The 17270-nt window shown below is 41.0% G+C and overlaps 1 protein-coding gene across 2 annotated transcripts in view; it reads right to left on the bottom strand.

Moving 5' to 3' along the window:
• Positions 1 to 17270, bottom strand: part of DOCK10 (dedicator of cytokinesis 10) — a gene marked incomplete at its 5' end in the record, with an annotated part of 193040 nt that overhangs the window by 133821 nt on the left and 41949 nt on the right. For both annotated transcript variants that reach the window (XM_084243250.1, XM_084243251.1), the window contains one exon: positions 8718 to 8837. In XM_084243250.1, the coding sequence (XP_084099376.1) occupies positions 8718 to 8837 (120 nt within the window). The remainder of the gene's footprint in view (positions 1 to 8717; positions 8838 to 17270) is intronic.

A 17270-nucleotide genomic window follows, 5' to 3' on the forward strand; every position in this document is an offset into this window, starting at 1 on the left:
GGATGTACCAGATGTTGTTTATTCATTCATTACTAGATGGACATTTGAGTTGTGTCTGCTTTGGGGCTGTTACGCATAATTCTGTGAATATTCATGCACAAGTCTTTAAGTGACATATGGTCCTAATATAGCACAGTTTCTGTATAGTCTATGAATTGACATAAGTACTCTAGAATCAGTTCACTACCAATTTGCTAATGGCAACCCTAAGTGTGGGATTCAGGGAGTCAATATTTCCTCCAAGTTGGTCACCTTCTTTTTCTAAGAAGCATCTGGCCAAAATCATGCTGTTTAAGATAGAAACTCTTCAGTAAAAGTCAACTAAATATACCAAAAAGCTATAAAGAACATGGAAAAACTTATTTCATCTATTGCTTTATGTCCATCTCAATACAGATTTAATGTGGTTTGTTTCCTGCCTCAACAACCCTGTGACTCAACAACCCTGAACAAGAGCCTTTGCAAATCTTTTGTAACTTAGAATAACCTAGTTTGACAAAGACTATTACTTAGCTTTAAAATGCAAGTACAGTGTTCTTACATGAACACTCTGAACCACCCAAAGCCTGCTTTTCAGGCTCAGAAAGCAAGGATTTAGAGAGAGGTTGTGATTCCCCTACATATTAAGCTGCGACTCAATGAGAGAAGAAGAAAAAAAAAAAAAACATGACCTTTTTGTCTTTCAGTTTAAAACATATGAAGGTCTTTCTGTTTCCTCTCATGAGATGACCTATGTGGTTGAGTCTAGAAGCCCCCAAAGACCAGTTGCTTTTTATAGCTAAAAACCTACTATGAAAAGAGCAAGCCTTTTGCAGGGTAAGGGACTGAAATAGCTACATTTTCTTTATCTTGACTTCATTCTTTATCTGGGTATCAGCTATTCCTCCTGGTGATTGGCTTCAGGGACCAGGCAATCTGAACCTTAATGATACACAAGAAAAAGAAATCACAATCAACTCAGTCTTAACAGTAAGTCAACCAAACTTGCAGGGGACACTGGGAGCCCTAAGATAAGAATTCTGGACTGTGGATCAGGGAAGGGATTTGGCAAAGACATGGAACTCTCTGGACTGGCCATTTCAGTTGTGCCATGTAGACTTTTGAGTTTGAAAATGGCACCTGTCAAGAGGAAGCTCTGCTCCTTGTTCTATTTGGTGTCCTTGTCCAGCACCGCCAGGGTGGACCACGAAGCTCTGTGGACCCCAGAGTAGCTCCACTGGTGTTGGGGGCTGTGCACTAGAAGGGGCTGGGGGGCTGTTGCTACAGTGTGTACCATACCATCTTTCGGCTTTGTCATTTGAGACTTTGTACCTCCCAGAAATGATTCTACCTCAGTGTTTCTCTATTTTTTGCTCAGCACAGAAACTCATTTCCCGCTTTCTCACTCTTAGTTCTGCTATTTTGATCAGCCTTCACTTAGACGGAATCATTTGATAATATGATTCAGTATGTCCTGGAAACTGTATGTCTCTAGCTCTTATTTTCTCTTTTACTCTTTGCCCAGGTTACAAGTCAGTTTGGTGACTAAGTTTTTAATTTGGGGGTCTTCAGTTTCCATTACTACCAGTTTACAGGAGAAAGATGAGGAAAACCAAAGCAGCCAATCCAATTATTTTAGTAGCATGTATTTGTGGAATGAATGACCAAATGCATCTATAGTGAATCACTCTGATGTGATGCAAAAGTTCAGACTGCCTGGTCCCTGAAGCCAACCACGAGGAGGAACAGCTTCTACCTGAATGAAGGCTAGAAACAAGATAAAGAAGATGTATGTACTTCAGTCCCTTAACCTGGAAAAAGACTATTTGAATTTGGCTCAACCATTTATTTGAATGTACATGAGCCAGAAATTATGTTCAGTCCTTGAAATATAAATATGAAATGTCTTTTCCCTTGCCTCATAACAGAAAGCAGGTAAATAAGTACAGTAAATACCTATTAGGAGAGAAATGAGCCTTTGTTGACAGCAGCTACATGCCAGGCACTGTACTAGTGGAATGAGGTCCTGGAGAAAGGGATCGTGATCCTAATGTTATTTTTTTAATGTGATGTGTCTGCTAGAATCAGAGGAAAGGATCATATTAATGATCATTTTCTTTGTTCTCAAATTTCATTTCAGAACACCTTTGGGATCTCTAGAGGCACTCAAAGAATTAAAGTCATGTCCTACAGTAATAACCTGTGTTTCTGAAAGATAACTCACAAAACAAAGATACACTTTCCACGCTATGTATCAAAGGCCACACTAGTTGCCATGACCAAGCTGGGTCCCTCGTCCTGCGGGAGGTTCCCTCTCAAGGCGGCAGATAAGTGACACAGCAGTGAAATTGAACCAGATCTTTCTAGATCACAATGCATGTTATAAAAAAAAGTCAGCTGGGTGGGTGAGAGAGGTGGAAGGCAGGTGGGAAGTAGGGATGCTTTTCTGAGGAGGACACACCAAGGTTAAATGGTTAAATTGCTCTTAGACACTAGAGCACACATAAAAGAAAAACACACATCTAAAGTTTCTCTGAGATTTGTACTCACAGACGCAGCAGAGCCCGGAGGCTTATCAGCAAATAAGGCACCCTGAGCAGTGTGGAGATGGCTAACCTTGAGCTAAATCCCAGGCCAGCTGGAGCTGGGAGATACAAACCAGAAGAGGAACTACTCAGAGCTCAGGGGCCCAGCCCTCAGGAATTCAAAACTCCAGGGCCTCCCTGGTAGCACAAGGGGTTAAGACACAACCTATGAAGCTATCACCAGCCACTGCAGCACGAGTTTGATCCCCGGCCAGCCAGGGAGCTACCCACATGGTGTAGCAGACCTCTCCTGACTCGCCTGCTGCTCCCCTCTGCAGTGTATTTCAGTAGATCTGTCTGTGCTGCTCCCCACTCTGTCTCTGGTGAATCCTCTCACCCCCTGCACCTTTGTCTTACACCCCAGCTCTTGTATGTGTAAGTAAATAAATCTTACAAAAATTTAAAACTCCAGTTATCTGAAGAAAAGCTGCTTCCAATGTCTGAAGTGCCTGTAAGTCACCAACAAACCTCAGCCCAGTCCACATTTCCTTGAAGCAGCCCCTTCTGTAACCAAAAAAAATTGTACTCCATTTTTCATAGCTCCTGTTCCCAAAACTATGTAGCATCTTTCCCGTTATTAATTGGAGGAGCAGATTTGATTACCTATTGCCTTCTTGCTAATGACTTTGCAATAAAACTGTTTTCTCTTCTTCAAACCTGGTGTCCTGGTACATTGGCCTCTATGCACACTGGGAAGAAAACTCACTGCTGTAGAACAGGTGGCACTTGAACTGAATCATGAATGGAAGGCCGATGCAGCTGTATAGTGAGTCTCCCAGGGAGGGGACAAGTTTGGCAAGTGCAGGGAACAGAAATAATGTTGTCTCCATAATGAGGAGAGGAAAACAGGCCAGCAGAGAAGGGCTCAGACATCAAGCGCCAGAAATCAAGGATGATAGCAAGGGGCAGGCTTTGTTTTCAAAGCAATGGTACCTTAACGGAGATTTTTAACTGGAAGACTGACATCTCTGGTTTGTAGTCTAAAAGTTTCCTTGGAATGACTCAAAGCAAAAGAGGAAGCAGGGAGACTGGTTAAAGATCATATCTGGGGATCTAGGCAAACAAGGATGAAAATGGCTTGGGAGTATGGGAATACGACTTTGGTAAAAATAATCTCCTGCAAAGGGTATCAAGTACTGGAAGAGTTTCTGCTTCTTCCAGTTTCTTGACCATAGCACTGAACTATTCATCCATATTAGGGCACATACTCCTAAGACAGGGTTTCTGCTTTTCTTGTCAGTCTCACTCATTTGGGAAGTGCTGCTCTATATTTGGCCTGGTGGGTGCTGAATAAATATTGATTAAACAAACCAAGTAATGAATCATATCTCTGCAAGTGTGGGTGCTTGGTAACATGGAAACACAGATGTAAGCTGGCTTCTCCAATCCTGAGGGTGCAACTGGATGAAGGACGTTTGGAGGGCAGGAGGGGAGTTTGGAGGTGCTTGTTCTCCTTGTATGCTGCGATGCATGAGTTGGAGGGGTCATTCCCATTGAGTGAGTGGAGGCTGTCCACGCACACCCAGAGAATCCTTCTCTGTTGCTTAAGGATAAACCTAGGAGGGCCTCGCTGGTGGCACAAAGGGTTAAGTCACAGCGCTATGAAGCCATCCGCAGCCACTGCAGCACGAGTTTGATCCCCGGCCAGGGAGCTACCCACATGGCACAGCAGACATCTCCTGTCTCACCCACTGCTCCCCTCAGCAGTGGATTTCAGTAGATTTGCCTGTTCTGCTCCCCACACTGTCACTGGTGAATTCTCTCACCCTCACCCCCGCACCTCTGGCCTGTACCCCAGCTCTTGTTGTATAAATAAATAAATCTCTTTTTAAAAAAGAATAAACCTAGGAAATGATACTTTTGCCAGGAGGACAGAAGGCTTGCTGTTCATGACCAACACCCCTGAAATGTGACCAACGTGGATGGAATAGATCATGGCAGAGACATTCAAAGAAGGGTCTTCACTGCACACACAGAGAAAGGAAACCCCCTTCCCTACAAGGAAAAGAATGCAGCTGTGCTATACATAGATAGCAGGGATCAAGTCTGCGAGCTTTTTCTGTAAAGGGTCAGGTAGAAAATCTTTAGGGTCCTCTATTGCTGTTGAAATCATGTGACTCTGCTCTGCATGGGTTGTTAAATATTCTTCTTTTTCTTCAACTATTCAATCAATTCTATGAAGAAAATAAAACAGGACAGTGCAAATAATCCAGGCAGCAGGCCACTCACCGGCCAGTTTGTCAACCCTGACCCAGTAGAGCAGAAAAGAGGGGAAAAAATCCATGTGAATTTTGTTCAAAAAATGGCAACTTTTGCACTATTTATATTCAACAGTATCCTTTTGTTTGTCAAGTGCTTAATGCAAATTAAAATTTAGCTGTTTGTGTGATATGACACTTTCTGAGAATAGGGAGGAGGTGGCATCAAATAGCTTGTGCGCCTCTGCTAACTAGGAGATATTGTCCCAACTTGCTCCACACCTAGTTCCATATTCTCCATGCAGAGTCCAGATGAAATTTTACCAAAATGCACTAAGGCATTGAAACACTTGAGTGACTTGCCACTCGCATTTCAAATGAGATGCAAACATCTTGTCTTGCCTTTGCCTGACCTGGTCTCTGACCACTCATCTGACGCTCTACTCTCAGTGCTCTCCAGGGCCTAGCTAGCAGTTTCCTTCCCCAGGTCTTAGCTGGCTAACAATTCAGAACTCATTTGGGTAAATATCTAGGAGTGGAACGGCTGGATCATTTGGAAGCTCTATGTTTAGTAGTTCAAGAAATCTCCACACAGCTCTCCATAGTGGTTGGACCAGTTTGCACTCCCACCAGCAGTGCAGGAGAGTTCCTTTTTCTCCACATCCTCGCCAACATTTGTTGTTGCTAGTTTTTTTAAATATGTGCCATTCTCACTGGTGTGAGATGGTGTCTCATGGTAGTTTTGATTTGCATTTCCCTGATTACAAGTGATGTTGAACATTTTTTCATATGCCCGTTGGCCATTTGCATTTCTTCTTCAGAGATGTTTCTTTTTAGCTCTTCTGCCCATTTTTTGACTGGATTATTTTCTTTGTTTTTGTTGAGTCTCATCAGCTCTTTGTAGATTTTTGTGATCAGTCTTTTATCGTTAGTGTTGTGTGCAAAAATGTTCTCCCAGTCGGTGGGGTTTCTCTTTGTTTTGGTTATTGTTTCTTTTGCTGTGCAGAAGCTCTTTAATTTGATGTAGTCCCAGCTGTTTCCATATGATCCACCAATTCCACTCCTAGGTATTTACCCAAATGACACAGAAACATCAATTCCAAAGAGCACCTGCACCCCTATATTTATAGCAGCACTATTTACAATAGCTAAGCTATGGAAGCAACCCAAATGCCCAAAAATAGATGACTGGATCAAAAGATGTGGTACGTATACACAATGGAATGTTACTCAGCAATCAAAAAAGATAAACACATGCAGTTTGCAGCAACATGGATGGCGCTAGAAGGGATCATGCTCAGCGAAATAAGTCAGAAAGAAAAAGAAAAATACCAGATGGTCTCACTCATAGCAGGAATTTAGAAAACTTAAATAAGAGGCCAGCAAAAAGAGTAATCAATACAAAGTAAAAATCAAAATCAACAAACAACTATAAACCAGAGACACACTAATGGGGTGGGCGGGGGGGGGGGGAGAGGGGCGGGGAAAGGAAGGACTAGAGTCAAAATAAGGGGGGAGGTGCAATTGTATGCGGAATATAGCCAAAATGTAAATGTATACATTGTGCAAAGATGAAAAAAGATGTCAGAATTATATAAAATAAAATATTTAAAGAAAAAAAGAATTCAGAACTCAGCTCAAATCTCATCTTACCATTGGCACTGTCCTTAATCATCAGCCTGAGTTCTCATTTAGTCAGTTTCTAACACATAGCTCTGCTTTATTTTCTTCAGAGAACTGGTCTTCATTTGAATTATTTTATCCATTCATTTGCTTATTCATTAAATTTGAATGAATTTAATGAATACTTATTCATTAAATTTGGCCTGATTCCTTTAGCTAAAAGGTAAGTTCTATTAAAACAGGGTAATTTCTGTCTAAACCCTGCTGCTTCTCCATTCTGAGATCAAAGGTTGTCATTGGTATCCTAGGCATGATGTATTTGTTCAATGAATAAAAGAAGGCTAAAATATGAGGGATGATAAATGGTATGTTCATAATTGTGCTAATGTGTTATCCCAGTTGAGAATGAGGGGGACTGCGTATGGGGGTGAGGCAAACTGCCATGCCTTGAGTCTTGAAAAATGGGCCAGGATCAGATCTTGGAGAGGCACGGAGACAAAGCTAAGGGAATATCTTTCGTTGTGAATGCCATGGGGGGAGGTAAATACAGAAGGTGCTGTGTGGGGCCAGCACAGGGTAAAAGAGTTCAGTGGAGTAAATGGAATGTTCACTCCTGGACAATAACCAAGTATGTTGATGTCATTAAGGATGGCAAAGATCATAGAGTCATCATATGGGGGGATGCCAAAAAATGAATTCAAATTCAGCCAATGTTACAGCTATAATGCTTCCATTCTCCTCTTGAGAAATTGGAGTAAATTTTAACATATTTCTAAACAACAGATCTAGAAGAAAAGGTGCTCAAAGTTTCAAGGGTTTTATTTATGCGTATGTGTGCACACATATGTGTGTGTGTGCATGTGTGTGTACGCGCTGTTTGACAGAAAGAGACTGTCAGGGTTTACCTACACCATGAAAGAAAATGAGGACGTAGAATCAAAAAATAAAGTGTGGTTTTAATTTTGTGCTTGCAGTTGAAGCTCTGGTCCAACCGCAGACGTGAGATTTCTGTGAGATAAGTCTCTTGTAAGCCATGTCAAATGTTTAAGTGAGAGACATTTAAACATCTGAAAAACAATTTGGAAGAAATTTTGTCCCATCTACAATCTGTCTATTTCTGTCCATTGTATTTACAACAGAAAAGTTCTAACTTCTAAGAAGGAAGGTAAAAAAATTCACCCTTTGGAAGCCAAATGTCAGAACTTCCCTAAAGGTGAGAGGAAATGGATTAGAGGCTGTTAGAGGAGATGGCTCCACATCTATTTCACAGGGTTTCCTTGAAGCTGCCATTCATCTAACTTAAGATGTTGGTCTGTGATCTGTAAAAATACCTTTCTTTTGGGAAAACACAAGAAAGGTCACCATCTTGCTCACTGAGATTTCTGTTAATGTGGTGAAAAGTCTACTAATAATTTTTAAATGTGGATGAGGGCCATAAATCAAATATTTGGGTCACATGGATGTTTATCACCCATAACTTCACTGTGTTTGTCTCCAAAATGAATTTCCTTTTCATTCATTCTTGTTGCACCTTGCAGGCATCCTAAGTCCTTACACGGGAGATACCTCATCACAAGTCCTTCATAAAGATATGCTTACCTACCTTTGTTTGCCCACAAGCACCTCCATTTCCTTCTTTAAGGATAACCAAGATGAATAATTAGACATTAATGAAATCATTATTCGTTAAGATGAATTTTTAAGAATTGCATCTTTTACGTCAAGAGTTTCTTGTCTCTGCCATTGGCTGCTTTCACTTGCTAGAAACCTTTCAGTTAAAAAATGGCCCAAGGAGGTATTCTGGAAACCCAGTGAGGCAGGGGTTAGAGATCCAGACTTTGGAGGACACAGGCACTCTGTCCTGCTCCTGAGAACCTTTCAGCTTTGGGAGATCCTTGAGTGCAATAGAAATACTGTCACTGTGGGGCCTCCCCTGGTGGCACAGCGGTTGGGCGCTGGCCTGCAAGGCTGCCTGCAGCCTCTGCAGTGCCGGTTCAATCCCTGGCCACCGGTGAGGGTCCCAAATGGCGCACAGACCTCTCCTGCCGCGCCCGCTGCTCCCCTCAGAGAACAGTTGGTCTGCCTGTTCTCTTCCCTGCTCTGGCTCTGGTGGGTTCTCTCACCTTCCCATGCTTCTGACTGTACCCAGTGCTTGTATGAATAAATAAGTAAATAAGTCTTTAAAAAAAAAAAAGAAATACTGTCACTGTGGACTCCCTGCAGTGATTATGATGCTGGAGCCCCCAAAAGAGGAGCCACAGCAGGGGAACCCCAATGGATGACAAACACCCCTCTTGGGAGGATCACCTGTGGCTAAAAAGAAATCACTTACTGAAAAGTCATCACTGGGGAAGAACAGGAGGTCTCGATGGGGGCTGTTCCCATAGGTCTTCTCAAGTTCCTCAATGACTGTTTCATAATCCAGAGGCTCAAGCAGCCTGGGTTTGTCTTGCTGCAGAAAAGAAAATAAGATGTTACTTATCAACACAAATAATCTCGAATCTTCCAAACAACCAGATGGGTTTCATTTGTTAGTGTCTCCAAGGTTTGGATGTGCTCACTGCTTCCCATACAGTCAAGAGACTCCAGGCATTTAGGGCGAGATCATGTGACCATTGTTTTCAAATCCTAAAACACATGAGATGATCCTGAACTACTGGACTTCCTGTTCAGTTATTCCAGCTGTTCTCACTGAGTGCCCAAAGCTCATGGTTTTCAGCCCTATCATGTTCCTCAAGGGGCTTGGTCTCCATCCACTGAAGACAGACCCACTACTTGGTATGGCATTACGATGGTGACCATCACTATGGATGAATTGGAGACTTCCTCATGAGCCTCTGGCATGGCAGCATCCCCAGCTGCCTTGCTGTCACTGCAGCAAAGATTCTGTGTCAGTGAATGATTCACTGTTTGGCTCTGAGCTTTCTGCTGCTGTGGAGAGGCGCTGGGAAGCCCAATAGAGTGGATAAGCACCACTGTTATGGCCACAGAATGGTGAAAATGAGAAGAGTCTGAAGAAATAGCCAGATAACCATACTGTGTTAAACCCTGACGCCAAGAGGAAAGGCTCGAGTCCCCCTCCGAAACTGTCCAAATGGAGGATCAGTACCAGAGGAGGGGGAAGGGCTTCAGTGTTGACTTTGTGTGTTCCAAATAGTTCAGAACTCACAAAATGGAGAATGGGGGCCAAATGAAGAAGAGAGATTTGAGAAAACAGAAGCCCAAGGACCCAGTCTGAGTTCCCCGGGACACAGAGGGGAACATGGCTGTTCTGCGAACACGGATGTTCTTCTGGAACATTCTTGGATTCATGAAGTTGGAGTGGTCCCCATGAAGTCTGGGTGCTGAAGAGATCTTGAACATGGAAAAGAATGCTTTCTCTTTGTCACACCAATGGAATCAACAATTTCCCACCAACCTCACTCCCTACTCACAAAGCACACAGATTTAACTTTGATTTCTGAGGCCTTCCTTGGAAGATCTCTGCAGGTCAAGCTCGATAAACCTTTGAGTAAACATTCGAATAATTGCTAAATGGGCTCCTCAATGTAGTGGTCAATGTTTACTTTGATGATTTTCCCAAATATAAAAAGTAAAACAAACAAAATGTAATACAGTGAGCCCATGATAAGAATTTCGCTGTACTTTCTATATTAAGACAAAACAAGACAAAAACAAACACATTTTACAAATATTTAGGGAAACTGAAGATGATATAAGGTATTCGAATCTTGTCCAAGTAAGATGGCTAGACCTAGCCAATAAAATACAAGGTTCTGTGCACTAGTGGGAGAGAAGAAATTTAGTTGCCCAACATAATCAATTAGGCTAAGAAACATTTGTTCTTTTGAACAGAAGATGCAAAGACTCTCTGGCATGATTTGAGGTAATTAAAAAAAAAATCCTTTTAGAATTCCTGCCTTTGATATGATTATTCTATTTAGACTTAGTTTAAATTCAACTTCCCATTTTTCCAGTCAAAGGTTAATTCCAAGGGTCAAAATTGATAGTTCACAGAGCAAATGTAGGTTCCAGATGTTTGATTTGGCTCAAACATTGATTTTAATTTTAGTTGCCTCTGAATGTCTTTAAGTAGTGCTATTTCACTCCAGTTCAGCTCAGACCTCAGTAGTCCTTATTCACACCTCTTACACATTTCTATCACCAACTACCCCACTGGCCTTCAAGTCTGAAGTACTTGGCTTATTTTGAGATCTTCTTTTCATCCAATAATGTGTTTATGTATGAAATGTTGCAAATAAAACATAACTCTGTGCCCAGTGCCTCTCTGTTCACAACAAGCAGGGCATGGAAATAACCAGAGTCCAATGATGGATGAATGGATAAAGAATTTGTGGGATATATCCCCAATGGAATGCTACTCAGCTATATGGGAAAATCTGAAATCTTGCCATTTGCAACAACATGGATGGACCTGGAAGGGATTATTCTAAGTGTAAAGAAATCAGATGGAGAAAGATAAATCATGATTTCAGGATGGGAGATAAAGAAACAAGTAAGCAAACAAACAAAACAAAACAATAAACCCTTACATTAGGAGAACAAAATGGTAGTAACAAAGTAGAAATGGGGTGGGGGACAATCTTGTGTAACGGGTCAACTGTATGGTGATAGGTAGAACTAGACTTTTGGTGGGGATCATAATGTAGTATATACAGATGTTGAATTTTAATGCTGTACCCCGAGACCTATATAATATTGTAAATCAATGTTTCTTCAATTAAAAACAAAACAAAACTGGGCCTCCCTGGTGGTGCAGGAATTAAAGTCTTAGTGCTATCAAGCTATTGCCAGCCACTGAGCATGAGTTTGATCTCCTGCCAGGGAGCTACCCACATGGCGCAGCAGACCTCTCCTGTCTCCCCCGCTGCTCCCCTTAGCAGTGTATTTCAGTAGCTCCACCTGTTCTGCTCCCCACTGTGTCTCTGGTGAATCTTCTCACCTCCACACCTCTGGCCTGCACTCTAGTTCTTATAAACATAAATAAGTGAAAATAAACCTTACAAAGAAAAAACCCACCTAAAATGTATGTAAAACCTATGGACAGCTCTTATCTTTGCCATAGATTTGGGTGGTTAAGTCCCTTTCCTTATTTCTACAGCTTAAGGATATGTTGTTTTCAGACTCCTATAGCTCATTATGTGGTTACTAACACTTTTCCCTAAGTCCTTCCTTTCTTACTTCCTGTGAAAGTGCGGCTTCGTGTTTATTGCAATAAGAAGGTTTAAGGGCAAGTGACACAAAGGTGTTTTAACAGGCTAGCTGTAATCTTGTTCTATATTTTAAATTTTATCTCCCATTAGTTGAGCTTTAATAAACTTGAGCATTAATAAACAAACTGGACATAAGACATTCAAAGAAGGTATTTTACTAGATCCATACACTACTCCAGATCAATCCCATTAGTACAGTAGGAAAATTGGAGTTCACTGGTGACAGGTTACTAATTACCTGTAGAAAAACCAAATCCTAACTCTCCTTGATAAGCCCAATAAAAGCATAGCCTATAAGCGTAAGTTGAAAGGCAAATTTTATTTATTCATTTCAGCCTATGACATATCAATTAATCAGTGAATAGCATTTATTAAGCCTTCTGTGTTTACCATGTTGCACCAAGGTCCTTCTGATATGGGGCTGCAGATCCACTTCCTACAATTGTTAAGTTGAGACTTGTAGGGGTATATATATTAAAAGTAAAGTTGTGTCCTCCCAGTGAATCATTTGTCAATGTGTAACCACCAAGATATTCAATGTTTCATAGTTTTGAGTTTTTAAAATGATCAGAATGCTCTCTTCCATTCCGCCTAGAGCCTGGGAGTTGGGGTGCTTGCCCTCTCGTCAAGTGCATCTGTGATGGAGACAACCCAGGCTAAAGAAACCGCAGTTCCTTCTGGAATGAGGGAATCATTGCCCCATGATTTTGTCAAGAGACAGATGCAAATAAGGATGATGGGCTCATTAATTTCTCACTATGTTCTCGCAGAGACACTGAATGCAGCTGGGAACTGAGCAGCATTGATCTGCAGCTTCACGAAGCTTGTATTGTCCCTCATGAATTTCATGTGCTTGGTTCTTTTGGAAATGCACCAACTGGGATGAAGCGTATGCCAAGACTGCCCTGCACAGGACTGGATTTTCACAGTGCTTTTTATTCTCACTCTCTCTCAAATGAGTAAAGGATTTCATCAGCTATTTTGAAATCATCAGCTATTTTGAAATCACCCTGGGCATGGGAAAGGCACCCACTGGTCCCTGCCATCACATGGCAGCCTCGGTGCCCCACCATGTGGTGAGAGGCCCTGTCTCATGTGCTAGCAAGAGGCTTGTTTTATTGACTTCCCCAAATCCACAACTCTGTGTACTCACAGCGGAAGAATAAGGGCAAAGGCAGGGGCAAGAATAAGAAGAATAAGAATAAGACTGGGCTCTGTCACAAAAGCAAATGCTTTCTTCCCCTCTACTTAGTCCACAACTTTTCATAGAAAGTCAAAACAACATCGAGGCCCTGGAGGTGATGAACCGCCACCTTGGTAACAAGCAAGACTTCCAAGAGTCATTTAATTGGTTTGAAACAAACAGACCACCTTTTTCTAGCTAAAAATTCTAATTTCGAGAACACAGTATTCCATCACAAAGATCTGAACTGTTTTCATAATGATAATTCAAAATCACATGGGTGAAGAAAGGACACTGCAGGTGTAAGGATTTACAGTATTTGACTCTGGGACCTCCCTGGTGGCACAAGGGGTTAAGTCGCAGCACTATGAAGCTATTCACAGCCACTACAGCATGAATTCCATCCCCAGCCAGGGAGCTGACCCACATGGAGCAGCTGACCTCTCCTGCCTCACCCAGTGCTCCCCTCAGCAGTGTATTTCAGTTGAACCGCCTGTTCTGCTCCCCACTCTGTCCCTGGTGAATCCTCTCACCAACCCCCTGCACCTCTGGTCTTTACCCCAGCCCTTGTATGTGTAAATAAATAAATCTTTAAAAAAAAGAAAGTATGTGACACTGAGAGATTAGAGAATTGAATTATCCGCCTAGACTTCTCTCCAGAAGCACGAACTAAGAAATAACAGACAACCCAGACTGGATTTGGGATGTCCAAAATCAAAAGGGGAGTGTAATTACAGGTTTCCTATTTGAGCTATAGTACAGAGTGTGACAGAATTATATCCTTTCACCTGGGATTTATTCAAGAACATCTTTGTAGTACTTTCTTTGAAGAAAGATGGAGAAAGCATATCTCCCTTAATCGAAGAAGGGTAAGGAAGGCAGGCAGGTGGGTGGAGGAGATGTCCAGGGCTACTGCTGAAAAAACAAAAGTGGATTCTGGTTTTTTGAAAATTGGTACAATGGAGAGAGGCTCCATGCTGTAGTGGACGTGGGGAAGTACATGGAGGATGGAATAGGGGTTAAATAAGCCAGCGAGGAACTGTGTGGTCCATGCCATGAGTGCCCCTTCCAGTTCTTCAGTAAAGTTAGTTAACTCACAATGCTTTGCACTTGATGGGCTTTTATGGGAAAAGATAAAGGAGCTGGGGGTCCATCATCAAGATGGCAAGAATTGCTACAAGGAGAAATAGAGCAAAAGCATCCCCTCAGAAGGAGTCAAGGTCAAGTTATCTTGACAATGGTTGTAGAGTCACAGGTATTATACTAGAGCTGAATCCAGAATACTTAGGTCTCTAGGGATAGTAAGGTCTGAGGATAAGAAGCTAAAAATGGGAAATAATAAATCATCAAGGATAAGGAATGATTGGGAAATTATAGCACATCCATTCTAAGAAATATGTCCATAAAAAAAACGAGTTTTTGTAGTTTGCAATAGCAAGGAAAATTGCTTAAATATTATTATTAAATGAAAATATTTTGGGGAATAAATGTTGCACACCAGAACAACAGCACAAGATTAAAAAATGAAAGGAAAATGATTAGATACTTAACTACAAATATCATCTGTTACTATATGTGAATAGGATTATGATATTTAGGACTTGGCTAGTTTGACGATGCACATTTTCCAAATTTTCTATAATGAACATGTATTGCTTTCATTGTGGAGAAAGAAAATATTTGGAATTTCAAAACCACCCTGCCTCCATGGAAACACTGGGGAGATGTCTGATTTTAAAATTGTTTAGCCTTTGAAAATCTACCAGAGAGGGAAATTAGAAAATCACAGTGGGAACTTCACTTGGAAGTTCAACCACTAATAGCTTCAAGTAATTAAAAAAAAAAGATACATAAAGCACTGGGGAAAGGAGATCAGGGGAAAAAATGCAGACCTTGTATATGGCTTCAGAAGCCAGTGTCAGCAAAAAAAGAAAAAAAAAACAACAACTAGTAAGGTATTAATAGAAGTACTTTGAGTTCTGTAGAGAAACATAAACATGTGGTAAGCTACTTAGGGACCTCTATCCACCTGTCCCTGTCACAAAAGATCAGAAGCCAGGCTGACTAGTTGGAAATTGAGGGTCTTTTACCAACCAGTTATAAAACCTGGACAAATTATTTAAGTCAAAACTTAGCTAGCATTGTCTTAAATGAATAAAAGGGCAACTTCCTGCTTATGGTAATGTTGGTATAAGGATCAAAGAGATGAAGTATGTGAAGAGGTTAAGTGAACCATCACATGTCAGATGAATACAGATTGTCTTGATTTGAAAATAATTGAAAATCACCCACATTTTAACAAAAAACATATCCCAAAACCAAGTCAAACCAACCAGTGAAACTGATGACACTAAACTCTTCATTTAGTAGGAATTGTGCTATATGCTTTTATGTTTATTATCTACATTTCCTTAAAAGAAACCCAAGTAAATCTTGGTAACTGATGCATCTAGTCATATGTTCCTAATGACATAAGGAAAGTCACTGAAATTTTTAAAAATGGGGAGAAGCATCTTATTGGTGTATCTCCCAAACCAGTCAGGGTGCTCTAGGCCCCATGGAAGAAGGGAGACTATCTACCTAGTTACATATATCAGCAAAAGAAAGTGATTTTGAAATTCCACGTTTCATTTTCCTTGAGTATCCATGTTGGAAATATTTTCATGTATTTATACTTCAAGATCAAAAGAAACAAGTTCAATTTAGGATTAGTTTAGTATTACACTCATTAGCTTTGCAAATAGAAATATCTAGAGAACCAAATGGCAGACACTCAGAACATGCTTCCATAAGGCACCTATAGGCCAGCGTTCTCGACCCTGGGAGCCAAGAGATCGCTGAGGCCTCATCTGGGAAGGGGTTGATGGTGTGAGGAAGGGACAAATAGCTCCACAGCTGGTCCCCAGTGTTTGGGGGCCACACGACTGTGCCCTAAATTCCATGTGTGATGGGGGAGTCAAGCTGTAGTTACTCAATACGAGGTTTGCTTTTGTCTGTCCAAATGAACCTTTGCTCATGGTTCTCCTTTTCAGAAAGCTGCTCCTTTCAAGAAATATTTATTCTGAAAAGAGCTTATCCCCTTCCCTGGAGAAGTTTTATATTCTTTCTGTGACTGCAGTGCCTCTCATCACGGTTGCTGGCACTTCCCCATCATCCTCAACCCTCACATTGTAACTCAAATATTCACAACAGAATTAATCCTATCTCTTCACTTTACAAAAACTATTCATCATGGCTAATGACACAGAAAAATAAATAAACAAAAACAGATATTTACTTTAGGGCCAACACAGTAGAGCCTATGAGGACATGACGTGCCAATTATTTAAACATTCTTTTCACATCTTCCCATAATGCAGAGTGAGGATCCACGGGGTCTTTAGAGAGACCCTAAAAAGAATTCCAATCTCGAGATCTCCAAAACAAATTAGAAACAACACAGCTGTCAACTAATTTCGGTGTTATCAGGATAATTGATTAAATTTCTTAGAGGAAATAAAAGATCTAAATGACACATAGATCCTTTAGAACTTAACTTAATCCAGGAACTTTTGGCCTCAATGCAATTGGCCTGGAATCAACTTCCACACGACTTGCATTTAAAACAAACGAGAAAATTGGAGAGAACCCATACAGCTGGGCCCCTGGCCACAGCTGTCGGCCCCAGGTCGTGTGACAGATTTAACTCAGTCTTTCATCAAAGGGAGTTCCACCGGACAAGCTCCCCCATGTTTGGGCTGCAGAAAGCAAGACAAGCTTTTCTTACCAAAAAGGAAATGAATTAGTAAAGAATAAGCTATCTGATGCTGACCCTTTAACCTTTCTCTTCTTGAACTGCACAGCTTCATGAGAAAGGAAAATCACTAGCAAAATCAGAGTGAACTGCAACAGCTGGATAAGCTCAGATTAAGGCGAGTTTGGAAATGGTTCCCTTGGTAACCAAATGGACATGGATCTCAGAAGAAATCAACCAGTAGTAACTCTTTAAATGTCTTAGTCCATTACAATGAAATAAGGCAGGATAAACATGGCAAACTACAAAGCCCTTTGCAGATAGAAAGGATGCGTAATCATTATAGTCCACACAAAAAATAATATTTAGAAAAACAAAATATTTCACATTGATAATCCATAACATCATTTTGATGGCAAGGACACAAGTGACATTTATGGGATCACTGATGGAAGGCACACGTTCAAATTGAATTAAAATCTTTCCACACATATTTGGCCATCTCTCACTCTCTCTCTCTCTCTCTCTCTCTCTCTCTCTCTCTCTCTCTCTCTCTTAGGATGTGCCTAAATTTACAGGATTTTGTATAACATTGAAAATTAAACATGAAAAGTGGTTTCTTCTCAGTCTAATACTGGTACTTGTAAAAGAAGTAGAAAATATCCAAGAAGATCCAAATCAAATTAAATTACATGTCTCATTTAGTTTTCTAGAAACACTTGGAAGATAATAAAT

Source organism: Talpa europaea (genome assembly GCF_964194135.1).
Source record: "Talpa europaea genome assembly, chromosome: 1".
NCBI classification, from domain to species: domain Eukaryota; kingdom Metazoa; phylum Chordata; class Mammalia; order Eulipotyphla; family Talpidae; genus Talpa; species Talpa europaea.